The following is a 21,618-nucleotide window of genomic DNA, read 5'->3' on the forward strand; positions in this document are numbered from 1 at the left end:
TGCAGTGTGGGCGCCCAAGATCCGAACTGGCGAAACCCTGGGCCACCGCAGTGGGGCGCCCGGACTTAACCGCTCGGCCACGGGGCCGGCCCCAAATATATGTATAAAATTTCTTGATAGTTACACACACATACAAATATTGAGTACTTGCTTCATTTTCAGAACAATATGTCCAACGTAATAATATTGAATTAAAGCATTCAATATGAAAATGTTTTTTAAAATATGTATATGTATATATCTGAAAATACACATAAAGACAGTCTATGAGGATTCTCCTCAAACTGACAGGGTGGTGATGTCTGCAGATAAAATGGTTTGGGGCATGAGTTAATCCAGGGGGATCTTTGCATTCTGTGCAATATTTTACAAAGAATATTTCCCAGTATTGCAATTGTAAGTGATAAAAATTCAATGTAATTGGAAATCTATGCATCAAACTGTTCTTAACGTGTATCTTAACTGTTCTTAATTACTCCTAACTATGGTGGTGATGTAGTATAAAGGGAGGGCAGAGGTTTCAAAAATGCAGACTTTCAATTTTAACTTTAGTATCCTATGTTTTTCTTCTTGTAATTATGCATGTATTGTATTTATTAAAACACACCAATGAATGAATGCATTTTCATTTGAAAAATAAAATATTGATTTGAGGAAAAATATGGTAGTTTCCTCTGGGAGGGAAACGTACCTTTCATAGTAGAGTCTTGTGTGTCTTGTTTGAACTTGGTTTGCTGTATAGGCATTATTTTTTCATTATATTGAGCTGCCTTTGCTTTTCATTCTTTTCTTCTTTTAAATCCAAGAGCTCATGCCACCTAATAAATCTGATTATGACCAAGCCTGTTGATTAACTCAACTGAAGCCACTTTTAGGCTGTGCACGTCACATGTGAAACAAATGATAAATTGAGTTCAGAGGTGTACTTGCCAGCCCAGGCCCTGACACCACTCTTCCTGTCTTGTCCTCACAGATGACAGAAGGCAGGCACTGCCAGGTGCACCTCCTGGATGACAGGAGACTGGAGCTGCTGGTTCAGGTAGGTGTTGCCCACACAGTGACGGCCCATCCTTGTTCCCTCTGTGAGCCTCATGTTCAGGCTCTGTGTTCAGGCTGCTCGCTCGTCTGTGCCTCAAGGCCAGTGACTCAGGATTGTTGGTGGGGGAAAGGCAGCTTCGAAGTGAGAAAACCTGGTCTGTCTGTACAAGTAATTATAGCCTGGTGACATGGATTCGGAGACGCTTGGGTGCCAATCTCAGCTTTGATCTCAGTAGCTATGTGATCCTAGGCAAATGACTTTATTTCTCTGAACCTCTTGTTGTTAACTGGGGACTGTAATGCTTCCCTGAAAGGGTTATTGTGATTTGCAAATCTGCCACTTTCCTGCTACGTGACAGTGTCCAAGTTAAATATCCAGTTTCATCAACTGCAAACTGGGATTAAGGTTGTCTAGTCTGCCTCACAGAATTATGGTTAAAATCAAGCTAGATTATACATGTGAATGAAATCTCTTTATAAAATATATAGGACTAGATGAGTGATGATACTTTAATTATTGATGTTTCTCTCTTTATTCACCCAACAGTCCACACCAAGAGTCTTGAAAAATTGGGAAGTCCCCACTGACAGCCACACCTACAGCTATGGCTAGAATTCTGTCCTTTGACCAAACCTAAATTCTTCTCCCTTCTGAGGCGTGTTCCTAGCCCGCTAGGCATAGGCTTCAATTAGAATGAAAATAGTGCAGTCCACACACCAGAATAGACCTTTAGTCTAGATTTCTGCCTCTTTCTTTGCTTCATCTTCTTCTTTTTAAAATCATGACCATTCTTTCTTCCCCAACAGCAAACATCCAACCCTCAAACCTCCAGAATGAACCCAAACTGTTTGGCTCAAAGTTCAAAAAGAATCCATCTAGAATGCCCTCCTGCCAATCCCCCTTTCCCTCTCCAGTCCCTGCAAATCCAGCATCCACTGTCACTCTGGACATCCTGGCTGATTCCAAACCGTGCTTCTTGCCATCAGGTCCAGTGCTTCTCAACAGCTCATCGATTAGATCCTTCTTCTGACTAGGTGCTCAGTAAGCGCTGGTGATGATGATGTGCACAATGGGTACAGTCACTCCAGCCCTAGAGAGACACGAAGAGCTTAGGCTTTGGAATCAGATGGAACTGCCCTTACTAACTGTAACATCAAGCAAGGTGCTTAGCTTCTCTTGGCCTCGGTTGGCTCATCTGTAAAATGGAAATAAGAACCCCTACCTCATAGGCTCATTGTAAGGATGAAATGAGATCATGGGTATAAGGAGTTCAGCGCAAGAAATGGTACCTCTTATTATCAGCAATAGTAGTAGTTCTATCTATGACCCCACAGACTTGGGTCTTGGGCCTCTTCAACTGGCCCCCACCAAGCAACGTTATTCCTACATTCCAGACAGTGAGGTGTTTAATATTCTTTGTCTTGGTCACTAGTACCATAATACATATAAAAGAATGTTTTTTCAAAACACCAACATATTACTATGTACAGTATTACCTTAGAGGAAAAAAGTAAGGTACTGGACTGAATTGGAGTATATGAAAGCGATGATCTCATCGATGTTCCTATTCCCATTTCTTCCCCTTCTCAGTCTCTCACAGAATGGTCCGTGGTAGATTGACCTAAGCAGCAAAAGGGGGCAGCTTTTTAAAAACAAACAAAAGCTGCTTTCGACTATTTCAGGTGGAAGAAGGTGGTAGCAATAAGACAGAGAGGCAACCAAATTGTTTCTAATCAGATTTTTACCTTGACAGCCCAAACTTCTATCAAGAGAGTTGCTGGACCTCGTGGCTTCACATTTCAACCTGAAAGAAAAGGAGTACTTTGGAATAACGTTTACAGATGACACGTAAGTTTTCATTTCTTTAGTTTTTATCTGGACTGTCTGCTTGCTGTCATTCACAATTAGCAAAAAAGGGGGGGAAATGCTCCAAGAATTAAAATACATCCTGCTTAAAGATTTTTTTGTCTTTTTAAAGATTGGCACCTGAGCTAACATCTGTTGCCAATCTTCATTTTCTTTTCTTCTTCTTCTCCCCAAAGCCCTCCCAGTACATAACTGTATATTCTAGTCGGAGGTCCTTCTGGTTGTGCTATGTGGGATGACGCCTCAACATGGACTGATGAGCAGTGCCATGTCAGCGCCCAGGATCCAAACCAGCGAACCTGGGCTGCCAAAGCAGAGCACGCGAACTTAACCACTGGGCCACAGGGCTGGCTCCTAAAGATTTTGTTAATACAAGATTTTTCTCCTAGGATTATTGCAATGGGAGAAGAAAAGGAATAGTGACCATTTTAAGAAATCAAAATATTGTGCTCAGTGTTTTAGAACTTTTGTTGTGATAAGTGTGTTATTCTTCTTGGAGTGAAGTTGTGCTTGCTTATTTAGCTTGTGTATCAGTGATAGAAATACTAGATTGTCATTCACTCATATCTTGAAACTGAATTAATGTTTTGGTGTTGGTGGCAAGAAAGTTGAAAGGCAAATTTATGAGCCAGCCCTGATGGCCTAGAGGTTAAAGTTCAGCACTCTCTGGTTCAGCGATGCAGGTTTGGTTCCTGGGCACAGAACCATACCACTCATCTGTCAGTAGCCATGCTGTGGTGGCAGCTCACAAAGAAGAACTAGAACTCACAACTATACACACAACTATGTACTGGGGCTTTAGGGAGGGAAGAGAGAAAAAGGAAGAAGATTGGCACAGATGTTAGCATAGTGTGAATCTTCCCCTGCAAAAAAAAAGTAAAAAAGAGAGAGAAGGAGAATTGAAATTCCCATTAAAAAATAAATAAGTAAATAAAGGCAAATTTGTGGCCCACCTGAAAAATATGTATATAATTTAATATGGAATAAACTTTTTCATTTCCACTTAGGTCTATTTTACATTACCTCCTTACTATCTTTTATTTCCTTTATTTTCATTTTTTATGCTAACTTGGATATTGTATATATTTGTGAGCAATTTAAATGCTCTCTGAAATGAGGTAGGTATAGAATAATAAAATCACAAGAATTTAAAATTCCACATAAGCAGATTTGTTTGGTCTTATCAGTTCTCTCGGGGGGTGTGTGTGTGTGTGTGTGTGTGTGTGTGTGTTTTATGGTGGCCCAATTTGCCTACATTATATGCAGCTCTATACATTATCAAAGGAATTCTTTTCCTTTATGGGGATAATTTCCAAAGAGCTCTTGAAATATTAAAATTCAAGATAATGTGTTCCCCAGACACAAAATATATTGGCCAACTAGCCAGCATTCTTTCCGTAACTCTCCCAATTTAACTGTTTTTTTCAGTTTTTTAGTTTAACCAGGCAGAAAATAATCTTAAGAAGGGGTTAATTTCTTTTTAACACCTTGTGGCCTCTGATTGTTTCCAGCCTGGGTAGGCCACAAGCCCAAGACCTCCAGAAATGTGAACAGGCTCAGGACTTGGGCTGGGCCAAAGCCAGGCAACCGAGTTGTCAGAAGACATAAATACACCTGAAAACTTGGATTCCAGACTCAGGACGTTTTCTCAATAAGATTCAACAAAACAGAAAAAACATCACCCACCTCACTCTGAATCACAAAATTATCTGTTCACTGAACAACTCTTTGAGACCCTGTATGATCCGTCCTCTGCTGGATGAAATAGGAAATGCAGATGCCCGTTGACCATGCCCTCTAGCTAGAAAGACAGGACTAATTCCCGTGAATCACTGGTTAAACACACACACACATAAGTTGCGTCTGAATGTGAATGGAATAATAGCAAACAGTATAAGACATAAAACCATAAATACATAATGCCTAAGTTATATGGTATAAACCATAAGTACATAAACACTGTAATTTAGGGAGAAGTCACATAGAGTAGAGGCTAAAATCACGAATACTGGAGCAATTTATTCATTCGACGGATATTTCTTGAGTTCCCACTAAATGCCAGGCATTGTTCTAGGTCCCCGGGATTCAGCTGTCCATAACACAGACAGGGTTCTTGCTCTCCTGGGGCTTATATTGCAACAGTATAGTCTAGCAGAACAAGTAAACAAATAGATAAAGGAGAAAATACCAGAAATGATCAAGTGCTTTGAAGAACATGATCCAGAAAAGCTGGGGACAGTTTTAGATAGGGTGGGCTAGGAAGGTTTCTAGGAGGTGACATACAGTAAAAAGCAAGAACCCATTCTGCAGAAGTCTGGGGAAGCATTCCAGACGAAACCAGTGCCAAAGCTCTGAGTTGGGACTGAGCTTCACTATTCAATTTTTATTTTTGAGAAAGAGGAAAAAAGCCAGTTGGATAGCATATAGAGAGTAAAAGGAAAAGTGATAAAAGAGAAGGATTGAGAGGGAGGCAGGGGGTGGATATCATAGAATCTTGGTAGCAGTGTGATCTTAGGCCAGTTACACAACATCTCTGACCTGCCAGTTATCTCATCTGTACACTGGGCGTCGTAATAGTACGCATATAATAAGCACTACCTACGGCACATTTAATAGGGCACTAGCATTATGTACTATTACGTCAGGTAAGGTATGCAGAGCCCACAGCACAGACACACAATTAAAGGGAGCTCTCATGCTCTGGTTAGTATTGGCAGTGAGGTGAGTGTTCAGAAGGAGGCTGAAGAAGGACTGGGGTGGGACTCACACAGGAGGATAACTACAGGTGGACCTGGAGGGCAGGGAGACCTGGGGTAGAGGGTGGAGGAGATGGCATTCCAGGCAATGGTTTTGTAGGACATTGCGTAGCATGGTAACAAACATGGTACATTTGCCCCATGGCGAGGAGACTGACCCGATCGTGGAGTAAGACAGAAGAGGGACAAGATCATAGGTGAGCCTTATGAGTCACATAGATGGGGAGGCACCCCACGGCCACTGAAGGATGTTATGCAGGGGAGTGACATGATTTATGATTGTGGTGCCACAAGTTCCCCAAACTACAAGGTTCATGATGGGCTCGCCACATGGAAGGCTTCTGGGAAAGCTCTGAGCTCAGGTGAGCATAACCAGACAGTGCATAAATCAGGCGCTCAGACTGTAAGACCTTCTCAGAAAGAAAAGGAGTAATATGAATGACTTCCTTTAATGACTTGGGCCACCTTTCCCCTCGTCTGCCCTGGGGATGTCTTTCTAAATCCTCTATTAGGGGAAGAATGTCTCACTCAAGCGTCTCCTCCAGTTATCTCCTTTGGCGACAGTGGTCAATGGTTACAGTCTTTCCAAGAAGCCTGGCTCCAAAATGTCCTGTGTGTACTCCCCTGCAAGTGACAGCAGAGTCTATTTTTGAGTTATGAGCAGTTTGGAAGGTGTCTTCTGGCTGTAGCTGTGTTTATTTTCAGAAGAAGTATGAGCCAGGCTTTTGGTGGCGGGGGAGTGGGAATGAGCCATTTCCACCTTTATGGAGAGCAGGTCTGGAAAATTGCTTCTGTCTAAGGGTGTCTCCTTGGAATGTCTTGGTCACAAGCCTAGTTCTTTTTCTTTGTCTGGTAAATATTTTTGGAAAGTATTTTCTTTCGGCATTCTCCTTCCCCCGCCCCCCATAAAACCACTGAGTCGAATCCCTCCCAGGATGCTGTCTGAATTGCACTTTCCAGCCTAGATGCCACATCAGCCATTTGCTTTTGGTGAACTTCTCTAGAGTAAGGCAAAGCTGAGCAGGACATTTTGTCAGTGAAACTGGCTACTGTCTATACCCTCCTCCACAGGCCAAGAAGAGAAATGGAAAAATAGAATTGTGCCGTTACATAATAAAAGGAGTGATGAGGACCAACGAAAACAAATTCATGGTCGTGTTAGAGGGAAGGGAGGTAGAGTTCCCGAGGTTATCCTCAGTCCCGTCTGGCGTTCTGTGTGCAGGGTGAGTCTTTCACCCCTAGAGGGCAGTCACGGCCCTCCTGAGGCAGCGGCCCTTCTGTTCGCCATAATGGTTCCCATCTCCTTGAACTCGTTTGGGTTTTTTTTATTTCTTCACTTGTTTTGAAAGGTTTTACTGAATAAGCTTTGTTTATGAAGAAATAACAAATAGGTTTTACAAGACAATTGTGACTTTTGATCACCGCCCCTTCCGATGGGCATGAGCTGGTGGGCCTTGTGACTGATGCAATTCTAGCCAAAAAGGAAACTTGCTTTCAAGTTGACCTGCACAGCTTGGCAGAGGTGATGTGTAGATTCAACCGGTTTTTTAGAGCTATGATTAGATCTATTATATTTGCTGATGGAAAAACTTGAGAAAAGTGCTTTTGGATCTCATTTTAGTCTCAAAGACTGTAAAACAACATGCTGACCTTATTTATGTCTCACTGATAAAGTTATGGGTAAATTTTCACTTTTTTGTTTTTCTACCTTTATCCTGTTGTTGAGATTATGGATGGATTTTTAAAATCTGATTTCTGATTTATGCTTTTAAAAAATTGTTTTATGATACATGAATATCTCCTTATAAAAACATTTACTGTCATAATGAGGTCAGTCCCTTTTAATTACCTCCCCACTCCAACTGTAGCAAATTTGCTCTATATCTCCCCAGAACCATATCTAAGATTTTCATCCATATATAATAGTGTTTTGAGTGTGCTTCTGTGGTTAATGTGATTGCTTTATGCTGTATGTGTTATTATACAACTTGCTTTATCCATTCTTGGGCATCATTCCATGGACGTTTATGTAAATGCACATTATGCTCCTTTAATGATGCCACACCTCTCCTATGTAATTACAAGCAGAAAGGACAATTCAAAATGTGTCTCATTTTTTTAAGAAAACTTTTGAGACCTGATACTATACATTATTATTTGTATTTTAAGAAACACATTTGAACATCTCTGAAATTGGCATGTGTCTTTAAATCTGTCATTCTAATCTTGATGAAATACAGTGTAAGAATCCCTTAACTTCCAGTCCCCTATCTTTATATTTTTTTACACACAAAAGCAGTAGTTTTAAGAACTTATGTCGCTTATATCACCTTATTTATCTTTACAGTAGTCTTCCAAGGAAAGCTAGGGACAGTTATCAGAAGCCTCATCTTATATTTACAGAAAAAGACACTTTTTCCAATGTTAAGACTAATAAGTGACAGAGATCAAGCCAAAAGTTATTATAAAGGCTGATTCAGCCTTTAGTCTCCTGGATTCAAATCCCAGCTCTGCCAGTTTCCTTGCAACCTTACTGTAAAATATAGCATTAATATATACAAAGTTCCAGCTTGGTTGGCACAGAGTAGTTGCTCAATAAAGAGTAGATGTTATTATTATTATTACTATTACTGTTATTTCACCACTTTTTTGACCCACTTTCCCTATCTACTTGTAATGAATATGGCTTAGAGTTTTCTGAATACTTTTAAAATTATTTCCTCAAAAACCAAAATAGATTGGAAAATGTCCTCTGGGCTGTTATAGGTCTTGTTGTAATTTGAGACCCCACCACTATCAGCATGTCCTTAAGTGTTAATTAAGCAAGCAAAATGGAGTCTATGCCCTCTGGGAATTTACAGTCTACAACAGATCAACTAGTTGGACAACCTTGGAAAAGTCATGTAAACAATCCCGAGCCAGTGTCATCAGTCCTTGCTGTCCTTCATAGGTCAAAATGTAGGCAGAACTGTTTATCCCCAAGAACTCGGTGAGGCTCTTGAGTGAGTAAATAAATAAATACATACATACGTGCTTAAATACAGCCATGCACCCCATAACGACATTTTGGTCAAGGACAGACAGTATGTACAACGGTGGTCCCATAAGATTAGTACCCCACAGTCTAGGTGTGTAGTAGGCTCTACCATCTAGGTTTGTGTGAGTATACTCCATGATGTTTGCACAATGACGAAATCGCCTAACGACATTCTCAGAATGTATCTGCGTCATTAAGCAACGTATGACTGTCGTAGGAAGTCCATAATGTGTATACAGAAACAGCATCAAGAGAGTATTCAACCCCATACTTTTAAAAAATCCATAGTATTGGGGCTGACCCCATGGCCGAGTGGTTAAGTTCGCGCGCTCCACTGCAGGCGGCCCAGTGTTTCGTTGGTTCGAATCCTGGGTGCAGACGTGGCACTGCTCATCAAATCACGCTGAGGCAGCGTCCCACATGCCACAACTAGAAGGACCCACAATGAAGAATATACAACTATGTACTGGGGGGCTTTGGGGAGAAAAAGGAAAAAAATAAAATCTTTAAAAAAAAAATCCATAGTATTGTTATCTGTCTGTCCAATTTCATTAAACCAGAAGTTTTCCCCTTCTTGACTACCTAAAATATTTTAGATATCATATTTAATAAAAATTTAAAGATTAATATATTTAGTGTTGCCTAGTTTTTCACCTGCAAAGGCAACCAGTGTTATCAGTTTCTTGTTTATCCTCTCAGAGGTAATATATTTATATACATATACATATAATATACATATATGATATCTATTTTTTAGTTTAAAAAAATGACAATATACTGTATTCACCATTATGCATCTTGCTTTTCCGTTTAACGTCATATTTTGGAAATTGTTCAAAATAAGTTTGCAAAGATACTCTCAATCTTTTGTATGGCTGCATTATATTTCATTGCTCAGTTTAAATTCCTTTTTTTCAGCAATGCTCTGTTGGACACTTAGGTTGTTTGAAGCCTTTTTGGTATTACCAGCAATGCTGCAGTGAGTGACTTTACACATAGGCCATTTTTCACGGGTGCAAGTTTCTCTCAATAAACTCCTGGCAATGGAAATGCTGGTTCAGAGGCAGGCACTTTTACAATTTTGATGGAAATTGCTCAGTTAGCCTCATTACTGGTTGTAAGGGGTTATACACCTCCCATCAATGTATGAGAGTGACTGTTTCTCTGCAGCTTTGCCAACACTGTGTTATCGAACTTTTCTCTGATTTTCGGTTCAATCCTGTTTCTCTTCTTTGCTCTCACAGAGGTCACCAGAACTGGCTGCAGTTAGATCACCGAGTTCTTGACCATGATTTGCCCAAGAAACAAGGCCCGACTATTTTGCACTTCGCAGTAAGGTATGTATCCATAGACACATCCAGAATCCTTACCTCCCCCTTCTTTTTTTTTTTTTTTTTGATGATCAGAGATAGAGAATTTTAAAAAGGGACCTATCAAAACCTTGTTATGTGAAAGAGACTCTCTACTGTTTTAGTCTGGGGACCAGGTTACCATAGATACTGTGTGGGACTGTTTTCTTTGAAGATGAAGGATAGAATCACCTTCCTTTCTTCCTCAAAGACCCTTGAATCAATTTTAAAGCTGAAAAACACAGGTAACGTATTTTAATACATAAGCCTGTTTCTCACTCAACATACTTTTAGGATTTTTGTATTTTGAAATATGGCAAACATTTGCTATTACATTTTATGTAGGAATAATGTTTACTAGAGACTGTGGAAATAATTGAATTTTATACAGTTTCACCCCTTCATTTGGATAGAAGATAAAATGCAAACAAATGCTCACAGAATTATCTTAATGGTGCGGAATTCATTCCGCTTGCATGCAGAGAGACTGCTGAGAATAATGTGAGGAGTCCTTGACTTGTTCTCTGAGCTCTGCTTGGGCAAGTCTCTTAACCATACATAAGGTCCTCAGTGATTTCCTCCTGAATGGGATGCATTCAACTAAATCACTGATTTCTTAAAGCCAGCCCATGATGGAAATATTTTTTTGCATTAATTATTCACACTCTAAGATAAATAAAATGTTATGAAAAGTAACACCCATGTTCCCGTACCTAGCTTAAGAAATAAGACAGTACCAACCTCGCTAAAAGCCCCTTCATATGCCCTAGCTCCTCTCCCACAGTCCTGAATTTGATAGTAAATTTCATGATAAATTTTGTTTTCCTGGTCTGAAGCCAAATATAAAATAAGCTAAGGTAGTAGATTTCCTATAAATCTAAATATGTTTTCATAAAGCTAGGTCAACATAAAGAATGTTCCTATGGTATTCTGGGCTTATGTTATTTTTTGGATCTTGAAATATGCTTTGTATTATGACATGATAGTGGGAGCTTCTTATTTTCTGTTTTGGGAGTTTTTTTGTTTGTCTGTTTTGGTGAGGAAGATTGTCTCTGAGCTAACATCTGTGCCCATCTTCCTCTACTTTGTATGTGGGACGCCACCACAGCATGGCTTGATGAATGGTGTGTAGGTCCACACCCAGGATCTGAACCAGCAAACCCTGGGCCACCGAAGCAGAATGCATGAACCTAACTACTATGCACCGAGCCAGCCCCCTTTTTGGGGATTTTTATACTATGATTACCTGGCAAAGTCATGTTGATTTCCACACTTTTTCTTTTTTACTTCAGTATACATCATGAAATCCAAAGTGTGGTAATAACATATCCTATATATTTTTTAAAGGATCTTTTTTAAGTGACTTGATGGTGATTATGGATGGTAGCTACTCCTTACTCAGTAAATAAAGTGTTGACAACCCCCAGTTTGTTTTTTGCTTTTTGTCCTGAAATCTGCTTTAGAATTTCTTTCATACCACCAGAAATCATATTTTTAAAGCCCAGGAAGAAGGTAGCATAATGGGGATTTGTCCAGGAGCATAGCTGATATGGAAAAGTGCACAGAAATCCTACAGAAAAACATAGGAGTTTCCTGGAAAGAGTGTGACATGAGTGCTTGTGTCCATGGAAATGGAGAAAAAGACAAACACAAACCAGCAAGCAATAGGAAAAAATGTGTATTAGTAACTAAGCAAGGGTCAGAAAATAGAGAAATTTTAATCTTATGTAGAAAAAATGGCTCAACATAAATCAGTTTATTTTTTCACGAAGAATTATATTATCACTTAAACATTTCAAACTATATGAAAGAATAGAGTGAAAAACAAAAATTACTTTCCACCAGCCTTCTTCTCACATGTCTACTTCCAATTCGCTGCCCTTCTTAGAGAAAAATACGGATGATAAGTTGTTTGGTGACGTACTTTTTTTTAACTTGCACTGCTTTCCTTGGGTATATACAACTCTACTTTATTTCTTTGAGCATCCAGAATTTAGCTGTCCAGTCTCCTATTAAGCATTTAGGCTGTTTCCAAGGATTTACATTAGAATTTGGGCTGCAGTTAACATCTTTGCACTTCCACCTTTGTGCACACATGCAGTGTTTATGCAGCGTAACTACCCAGCAAAAGCGTTGCCTTTGGAGAATTTAACAAGTAGCATTTATTTAGCAGGCAGATTTGTGTACTGGTTCTTTGACAGCTAATATCTGGTCTATTTTTGGTCTCAAAATAGCAGGGGAGAGTACGCTGTCTTCCCTTCTGTACAGTCATTCATAAGGCCGCCCTATCTTTTCCAGGCAGGTTCCTGAGATGCCGGAGTAGCCTGCTCCTTGTTCAAGAGTTTCAGCACTTAAACGATTATCTCGAGAGTGTCCATAATCACTCGGCATTACTTTCCCTTAACTACTTGCGTGTTTAAACCCTTATCAAGTTTTTAATTATTCTCTTAACTTTTCCTCCCCACAGTATAGTGAGATCATAATAGTCTTTGTTATTATTCCAATTAAGTACTTGTTGTTACTCCAATTTAATTAAAGAAATGATAAAGCAAAAGTACCCATCAGAGAATTAAGTGAACTGACCGAGGTCACTGAGTGGAATGTAGTTTTTTGGAGGTCTTACAAATGGGGTTGTCACACACATACACACACACCCTGGCGAAGTCTGTTGCCTCTCAGGAGACCTCTAGCCTCCTCTTTTAAGAAAACAGAACTATTGGTGATACATCCCAAAAGACACCAACCCTGTAAGTTGCCTGTGTTGACCAAACTTGTAGTCATTGAAGAATAGAACCAAAGATAGCGTTTGATTCTGTTTGGATATTTGGTCACTATAGGAAATATGGAGGCCCTCTTTTGGTATTGGGGTCATTGCCTCTCCCATCAGCAAGTATTGCTCGTGCACTGGAACGTGGTGCGGCGCCCCTCATTCATCCACACCCAGGTGTGCGGTCGCTGAGTGGCTAATGCACAGTGAGAAGGGATCCCCCACAGTGGTAGCACATTACAAGGATGTGCATCACTCTTATTTTTAATGCAAACCATTACAAATATCCAAATGCTAACAATGAAGATAGGCCCAGTAAGTTATGGCATTTTTATAGTGAACAATGATCACTTTAATAAAAGATTAGATGAAAAAGTACATTGCAGTTCAGAGCTTCTCTGAGTGAGGGGGGGGCGTATCTGAATCATCCCAGGAAATTTTTCACACTGCACAGTTACGCCCTTCCAACCCCCAAATCCCCCAGCTCGCGTACCCTCATGGCCAGATTCTGATACAGTGCACTGGAGAGGGTGAATATGGTCTTGGGCAAGTTGGTTGTGAGAATTAAAGAGGTCAGGGGATACAAAATGATTTTACAAAGTGTTATGCAAATATAAGAAAATATTTTTTTTAATTGTAGCATTTATCAAAAAGAAAAATATCATACAGTTTTGTTCTCAAGTTTCCTCTTTTTTGAAATGTAGCATTAACCCTGTACAATGCACTGGGCTAAATACTTGACATGTATTGTTTCATTGATTCCTGAGCTAAGCACTGGGGTCCTGCAGATTTGGGGGGTAAGCCTTTCTCCTGGTTACTATCCCCCAGAATGCAGGGAGCAGCTCAGAAACACAGGCTGCCTCTGCGTGGAAGAAGGGAAACATTTAAGGTGAGGGCACTTAGTTTTCCCTTTACGAGCTTCAGGATGAAACCTTCGTCTTTTCTTCGGTTATAAAATCTAGATGATATGTACTAACTCTGTATGTGACACATGGGTGTATAGATGCCCTGTAATTTATTTATGCACCATAATTCATTTAACCAATTCTCCATTTCCATGTGAGTCCAGACTCCCCCAGGTCGCTGGGGGACTGTTGCAGGCCGGGGGTTCTTATCTGCTGCTGTAAATTATCTTCAGCAAACACATGGGCCTCTTTGGTAATGCAGCCCAGATGTGAGCATTTGAAAAGCTTGATAGTGAGCGGGCAAGAATTTAAATCGGAGGGGAGGGACTTGGCCTGACCTCACTGGAAAAGCGCCCATTCACCCAGGGGAGGGCCAGCAGAGGTGGCTCAGGCTGGTACCACCCAGCTCCACACAAAGCCAGGAGCTCAGTGTCTTTCACTCCCTTATTCTTCTGAATACCTCTTGCTCTTTTTTTTTTTTTTTCCTTTGCGGTCTTCCCTCTCGTCCTCCTCTCTTTTCCTCCTCTTTCCAAGGCAGCTTTGCTATGCCCTAGGACTGTAAGTGGCCACTCAGAGGTAGCCCTAAGCTTTGTCTTTCTCGGGGCTGAGAACTCTCTGCGTTAGTGGGGAGTTCTTGTAGGAAACGTTGGGGGAAACTGCTACATTTCTGTCAAAGTTGCTGCAAACACAGAGCCTTAGAAAGAATGCTGAGTGCCTTTGCAGCACCCTGTGGCCTGGTTTTGGAACATCAGGCCCTTAGGAAGAGTTTAATTAGAGGAAACATCATAACTACCAGCCGTGGGTCCCCATCATTCCACTAGATTTTTTTTTTTAAGAGAGCCAAATGTATAGAATACAACACAACAGGTAAAGCTACGATGAAGAACGAGATTTACTGATGTGGAAAGATGCTCCTAATATAGTCTAGGGAAAAGAAGCAGACCACAAAACAATGTGTGCTATGTGATCACATTTATGTAAAATATTTATACAGATAGGAAAAAAAGGTAAAAATGTTAACAATAGTTCATCTCTGGATAGAATGACTGTGGGAATGATTTTCATTTCTTTTTGCTTATCTCTATATTTTTTTCCTACAATGAACTTATTACTTGAGCAATTTTTTATATATATATATAAGTGTGAGGAGTGATAAAAGGAAGAAGAGTTAAAATGTTTGTGACTGGATAGCCATGAGTTATTTTAACGCTATCAAAGAGTAAGTAATTTACAATAAGGAGAGGACAGGAAAATTTATCTCTTCATGGAGGAATGTGATTAAAAAGCCCAGAGAAATAACTGATTCCTCCTATGGTAGGCTCAGTGGAGGCTGTTTGAAGGGGATGTGTGGGTCAGCCAGAGCCCTTGCCCACCCACCACACTCCCTTCTGAAAGCGCCTTATTTCAGAACCTGAGGAATGCGGTTGTTGGTTGCCTTAATATCAACTGTGACCTCTTAAGTGGTCCAACCCATTCTGAACTTCCAGACAGTGGGTTAGCAGCCTCCATCTTTGAGGATCCGACATCCTAATTCATATGAGAGTTCTAGAAAGACACAGAATCCTTCAAAACTCTTGCTCACTCCCGATCCCAGTTTCTTACAGGATTATATTTCTCAGTGTGCTCCTTGATCAAATATCAGAGATTGTTTATGGGAATTTGCTCTCTCCTCTCTGTAATCTGTCCTCAAAACGGCAGAGGAAAGAATGAGTATTATGAAGGGTGAAAAAAGCTGCCGGGTGCAGAAGTTAAAAGCTTGGCCTTTACTGCAGGGTTTCTCAGTAGCGGCACTATTGTCAGTTTGGGCCAGCTAATTCTTTGTTGTAGGGAGCTGTGCTGTGCTGTAGGATGTTTAGCAACATCCCTGGCCTCCACTCGCTAGATGCTAATAACACCCTCTAAGTCAAGACAATCAAAAAATGTCTTTAGCATTGCCAAATGCACTCCTCCCACCTGTTGACAACCAGTGCATTAGCATCATACTTGAGTCCAAATCCCACCTCTTCCATGTATTGGCTGTGTGGCTCTTGGCACCCTCTTACTGGGCCTGTTTCCTTACCTATAAAATGGAGCTGGAGCTGGTAGTAGTACAGGGGTTATTGGAGGATTATAAGTGTTAGCATGTAATGTAGACTCTCATTAAATGCTCACTATTTTTATGATGCAAATAACAGAGATTCTCTCAATCCCATGTTCAGTGGGTAAAAAATTCCATAATGTGATATATGGCCTTTGAATGTGGAAGGTTTGGGACTGTCTGGCTTGGGTCTGAGCCATTCACTTTTGCGCTGCATGGCGGCACTCATCGTTTGTCTTCATCATTCACCGTGCCCAGCCGTCACCTCCTATCCAGCTTACCCCTCCTGCCTCCCTTCCTGCCTCCTTCTCAGAACATGTGTCTCTGCTGTCCTCATGGAGGACGGGACATGCTGTTTTGCTGTTCTGGAGTTTTGAAGTGAAGAAGCAAGTACTTTACCACGTGAAGCAAATATTCACCACATGACCCTGACGCTTCTGCCTGGGGCAGAAGGTTCCCTCCCCTTTCGGACAGGTCATAGCAAGGCCCGACCCCTCCTGGGCCTCCAGCCCTTCCCTGGAGAACTCAGAAGGAGTCACACTGTGGGAGAGGAACAGCGGGGCAGGTTTCTGCAGGCTTACCTGGAGGGCCGTCTCTGGGTCTCCTGGCAATGCCTGGAAATTCAGAAGTGAGAAAGAGTTTCCTGGCAGGAGAGCACGTTGTAGAAGCAAATAGTACTTCCCTTGGGGAATTCTCGAAGACTGCACCCCTCCCAGAGATGAAAGGGAGCATATGGGACTCCCACAAGCACTGCATAATAGCTTGGAAAAAGTGATGTGCTTGGAGAAAGTAAAATACACTGAAATTACACTGCTGTCTTCAGCATGCATTATAAAGTGAGACTATGACGTTGTAGGGTCATTACAAGCAATAAACAAAGATCTCCCTGCTGCGAATGTGGATTAAGATCTGATAGAAATCCACTTGGGCAGGTGGCTTCATTAAGTGCCTAAAATTACCCACGGTGACTGAACGTAACCCAGAATAAGGCATTTTGCTTTAGCCCTCACTGCATGCCGGTCACAAACTCAGCATTGTTCAGAATGCGAAATAATTGACAAGTCTTGCCCAATTCACCTTCTTTGAAGATATCACTCAGACACAGCGAGGCCCTTGAAAACAAAGAACATATGCTCAATTGGGGAGAAAAGTCGTAGCTTGTCAAAAGAACGTTCATTTCAGTATCTTCCCATTCTGTGTCAAAATGGACACTTTTGTAGCATTTTGCTTCCTTGAGAGATAGAGCTTAGGAAAGATACCTAGAATTTTTATTCTTGTTTTTATAGTTAAAGTTTTAAAGAGGTTCCCAACTAAGTCAATGCCGTTTATTATAGTCCAATTGTCAGAGGAATAATAATAATAATATATTGCTGAATAATATCACTGCTGAACGACATGCCACCCACTAAGGTGAGCGCGTTTAAAACGTCTCTCATTTCTCCGGTGGATGGTTGCACAAGTGAGGGAAGGGAGGCACTGAGAGGAGGAGCGGTTGGCCCAGGGCCCCAAGATGCATCAGTGTTGGAGCTGGAGTTCAAACTAGTATCTCCCCAACTCCACGGTGTTGACTTTGACCATGATGAATAAGTGCCACAAGATGTAAATATTGACCACTACGTGTAAGTGATTGCTTAAAGGACAGCCCGTTCCAAACAACGTGAGTGTTCTGCTTTTTGACACGCATGTGTTGTCGTCTGGCTGACAGGCCTGCCTCCCCTCCAAGACATCTTTGTCACGCTGTTGTGGTGTGATGTTCTGTTATCACTGATGAGTGGTTACGTGAACACTCGTCTGATCAAGAAAGGAAAAATAAATGCTACTGGGAAGACCACAAAAAGTGGAGACAAAACCACCCCAAGAAAATCCTCTGCTCAAGACATGATACTTGTTAAGCTGTGTGAGGTTTGTTTTCAAATACATGCCTAGTCAGAAAGCCTGGGTTCATTATGAGGCTGAAAATTTAACCATGGGCTTCAGCTTCACAAAATCTTAGTGAGCTATTTCAGCAAGCACACAGAAAAGAAACAGTATCCTTTTGCCAAAAAAGGGCTGAAACAAAAGGTTTTTATTTTTTGAGTCTGGGATAGTCCGTTTCGTGTCATTAAGAAGTCCTAAATTTTGTTTTCAGTTCACGGTAAGTGTTGATAGGTGTGTCTGGGGAGCTATTCTCCCGAAGGACCATATGTACTTTTCATACACTCCATAAATATGAAGTCGTTACAATGGCCCCCTTGAGGGAGAGAAGGGATCATGGATTCAGAAAGCAGGTAATCGGATGCCTAGGCAGAAAGGGAGAAGGCAACAGGGCAGGTGGCCAGAAAGTAGTGGGAAACAAGAGAGGGACCTGTTTACTGGAACTAGAAGGTAGTCAGGGGCCTGGGCTTCAGAAACAAGGTGAAGCCAGTTTCTAGCACAAAGGTATCTGTGTAGAGTTGGACAAGCCACAAATTGATTTGGTGCGCAGCCACCCAGCTCCCTGCCTATGGTTTCTTAAATTCTCAAAGACTAGCAAGAGGATCGGTCTGGTTAGTATGTCCTCTCCCTGGAATGCCCTTCCTACCTTCGTTACCTGGTGAACTCATGCATTCTTTAAGACTCGGCTCAATTGTCCAAGGGGACACTTAGTGTCCTGTGACACTTAGGCCTATGAATTGCAGTTTGGCAGCCTTCTCCTTCTTGATTCATAAGCTGAGTTGATGACATCCCTCCCTTGGGCCCCATGGCACTGTGTACATGTTATATTTTGTTGTAATCATTATTGTAGGAGAGCATTACATCATATTGGTTTGGAATATGAACTTTGAAGTCTGACAGGCCTTAGTTCAAATCATGGCTCCACCACTTCCTCCAAGTATGGCTTGGAGAAGATGACTTTACATCTCTGTATCTCAGTTTTCTCCTCTGTGAAATGGGTTCATGATTTGCTATCTATGGCTTCCGGTTGTACTGAAGATGAAATGAGATGATGCGTGTTGAGTCCTTTGTGTTGTCCCCAGCACATGGGAAGCCCTCTATTAATTTGGATTCTTTGGTTGCCAGCAACAGAAAGCAATTGTGGGTAACTAACAGAATTGAAGGAAAACTGAACTGACAAGGCCTCAGAAAAGATAGAAATCCAGGCTTCTGTAGAGATCCAGGGAGGCGAAACCAGTGGACAATTTCATCAGGGGACTGCTGGCAGAACAGTGGACTCTGACCGTTTTTGATCTTTAGGCTTTCTAATCATATTTCTATCCCGTGGTGAAAGAATCTGACTGGTCTAGCTGGGGTCACATGCCCACACCTTGGAGAGGGAGTTCTAGCTCAATAGAAGGAATGTGCTCTGCTGTTCGATGTATATAGCCAGTGACCATTAAGGCTTTTGCAAATGTGACTCCTGCTGCGGGCCACTGCAGCTTTATTTATTTAGTAACACAAACATAGAAATGTTTTTCTTTGAGGGAGATTTGTCCTGAGCTAACATCTGTTTCCGATCTTCCTCTTTTTGTATGTGAGTTACCACCACAGCATGGTGACTGACAAGTGGTGCAGGTCCATGCCCAGGAACTGAACCCAGGCTGCCAAAGCAGAGCACGCCAAACTTAACCACTAGGCCACCGGGGCTGGCCCACAAATGTAGAATTTTTTTAAAAAAAAACTTTTGGAGACAAGAGGAAAATTTGAATAAGGGCTGGATTTTAAATATTAGGGAATTATTATGACTTTGGTAGTGTGAAAACTCGTTAAGGTTATACTTTTATTACAATCCCTCTCTGTTAGAAATACATATTGATGTAATTAAAAGTGAAAGGAAAAAAGAAAAATCACTGAATCTTGGTGTAGAAAACAGACCCTAAGTTCTGCGGGTCTGATCTGGACTCTTTCTAGGGCAGGGAGAGCACTTCCTCTGAGAAAACCTATCCCTTCGGAGACTACTCCAGCTTTTAAAAAGGTGTTTCATAGGTTAATCCAAAATGTCACCTTATATTTTTTGTCCATTGATTCTGATTCTCTTTTTTGAAGCAATAGAGAACAAACATACTTCTTTCTATGTTAACATGTTGGGGGATATTGCACTAGTCTTGTTTCTCTGCCTATTTTTTAACATGGTAGAGCCACACACAATTATTAAGCGCTGGTCGAGGGAACTAGGAGAGACAGCCCAGGAGGAGGTTCTGCTTAGGAACATTGTCTACAGAGTCAAAGGGACCCAAATCAAGACCTAACCCTGCATGTAGGCAGATCTCTAAAACTCAGTTTCTGCATCTGTGAAATGGGCGTACTGATAGGTTTCTCCTACGCAGGGTTCTTTTGAGAATTAAATGAAACATTGTGTGGAAGGCACTTAGTGTGTGGCCCAACACAAAGTAAGAGCTCAGGAAACAGCAGCTGTGACATTACTGCTGCCCTTTCAGGCTGCCCACTGGAAACCCGCTCATCTTATCTTAGTGGACAGAGATAAAAATGCATGCAAAGGCAAAGAAAGCAGGAAACCACAGCCACCACCCAGTTGAATGGAAGGTCCTTCGGGATGCAAGGAAACTTAGAAACACAGTTCATCCCAGGTCTACAGCAGTAGCCGGCCTCGGGTCCTGCTTGCTTTGTGTCCACCATCGCGGTGACTCACTACTCTCTGCTTCTGCTCTGTCAGCTCGTGCTGTTGACACTTGTCCTTCTGTCTCTGCCTCATGGCTTCTGCTTAGTGCCTCTCTCTGCCTCCACTGTTTCCCTCTTGACCTTTTTCTCTGTCTCTCAGTCTAAGAGATCATACGTGATTGGTTTGTTCGTTGCTTATCCCCTATAAGGAGCCTCTTTTGGGTTGAACTCTCTTCTTTCCAGGCTAGCTTACTCATTGGCTGCCTTTGAGTCAGGTGACTATCCTTGGTCTATCCAGCAGTGGCCAGAGTAGGAGAAACTAAACTGATGGGAGAATACCCAGATTATACAAATCCTGTCTTGGTGAAAGCCGAACTATGAATGTCTGTCACATTATCCCAAAGAGAATCTCTTTAGCTACAATATTTTTCCCACTTGGATTTCTTTTTATCCTATAGAATACCATCTTTTCCTGGCCTTCACATATAGCTCAAATCCCATCACGTCCTTGAAGCCTTTCTAACACAATGCAAGGTTTACTGAGCCACAAGGAATTTCTTGAATCCATACCACGTGCCAGGAACTGTAGTAGGCACTTTATGTATAATATAGCTCATTTAAATCCCATAAAGTCATTATCACCACTTTATAGGTAAAGGATCTCAGACTGAAAGCTTAAGTCACTTCTCCCAGGCCATATAGCATTAAATTCCAAAAAATGGATTTTTTTTAACAATTGTTAACATTTACTGAGTGTTTTACATATATTATCTCATTTAAGCCTTCCAAAATCCTATGAGGTAAGTGCAGTCAAGACACTCATTTTAGAAAAGACGCAGAGAAGCTAATTTGCTAAAGCCACGTAGCTAATAAATGATGGAGGTGGGATGCCACATTCTAGATCTTTCTGATTTCACTGCCTATTACCCCCCCAATTCCTCATTTCCCTCCCTACCTTAGTACTTAACCTTCCCTTCTTACAAACCTGACACTCATCAGTCTTCACTAATCTCCCTTATAAGTGAGATAAACCCTTGTAAGTAGAAATATAAAGGATTTATTCTCTTTCTGGAACTTCCCTTGATGATTCAACGTTAGAGGTGGAATTTTTCAAATAATTTTACCATCTCAGTGATAAAATCTTTCGTGTCCTTTTTCAGTTTTATCTATTTATCAAATGTTTGGTCATTGTTGGGGGTGGGGGGAACAAATGCCCAAGGTTTATCATGATTTGGCAGAGCTAAGGA

The 21,618-nt window shown here is 41.2% G+C and overlaps 1 protein-coding gene across 7 annotated transcripts in view; it reads left to right on the top strand.

The window, feature by feature from the left end:
- Positions 1-21,618, top strand: part of FRMD4B (FERM domain containing 4B) — a 307,937-nt gene that overhangs the window by 190,425 nt on the left and 95,894 nt on the right. For all 7 annotated transcript variants that reach the window (XM_070576838.1, XM_070576836.1, XM_070576837.1 and 4 more), the window contains 3 exons: positions 974-1,039; positions 2,793-2,887; positions 9,943-10,035. In XM_070576838.1, coding sequence (XP_070432939.1) covers positions 974-1,039; positions 2,793-2,887; positions 9,943-10,035 — 254 coding nt within the window. The remainder of the gene's footprint in view (positions 1-973; positions 1,040-2,792; positions 2,888-9,942; positions 10,036-21,618) is intronic.

This window comes from Equus przewalskii, chromosome 15 (genome assembly GCF_037783145.1).
Source record: "Equus przewalskii isolate Varuska chromosome 15, EquPr2, whole genome shotgun sequence".
Taxonomy (NCBI): Eukaryota; Metazoa; Chordata; class Mammalia; order Perissodactyla; family Equidae; genus Equus; species Equus przewalskii.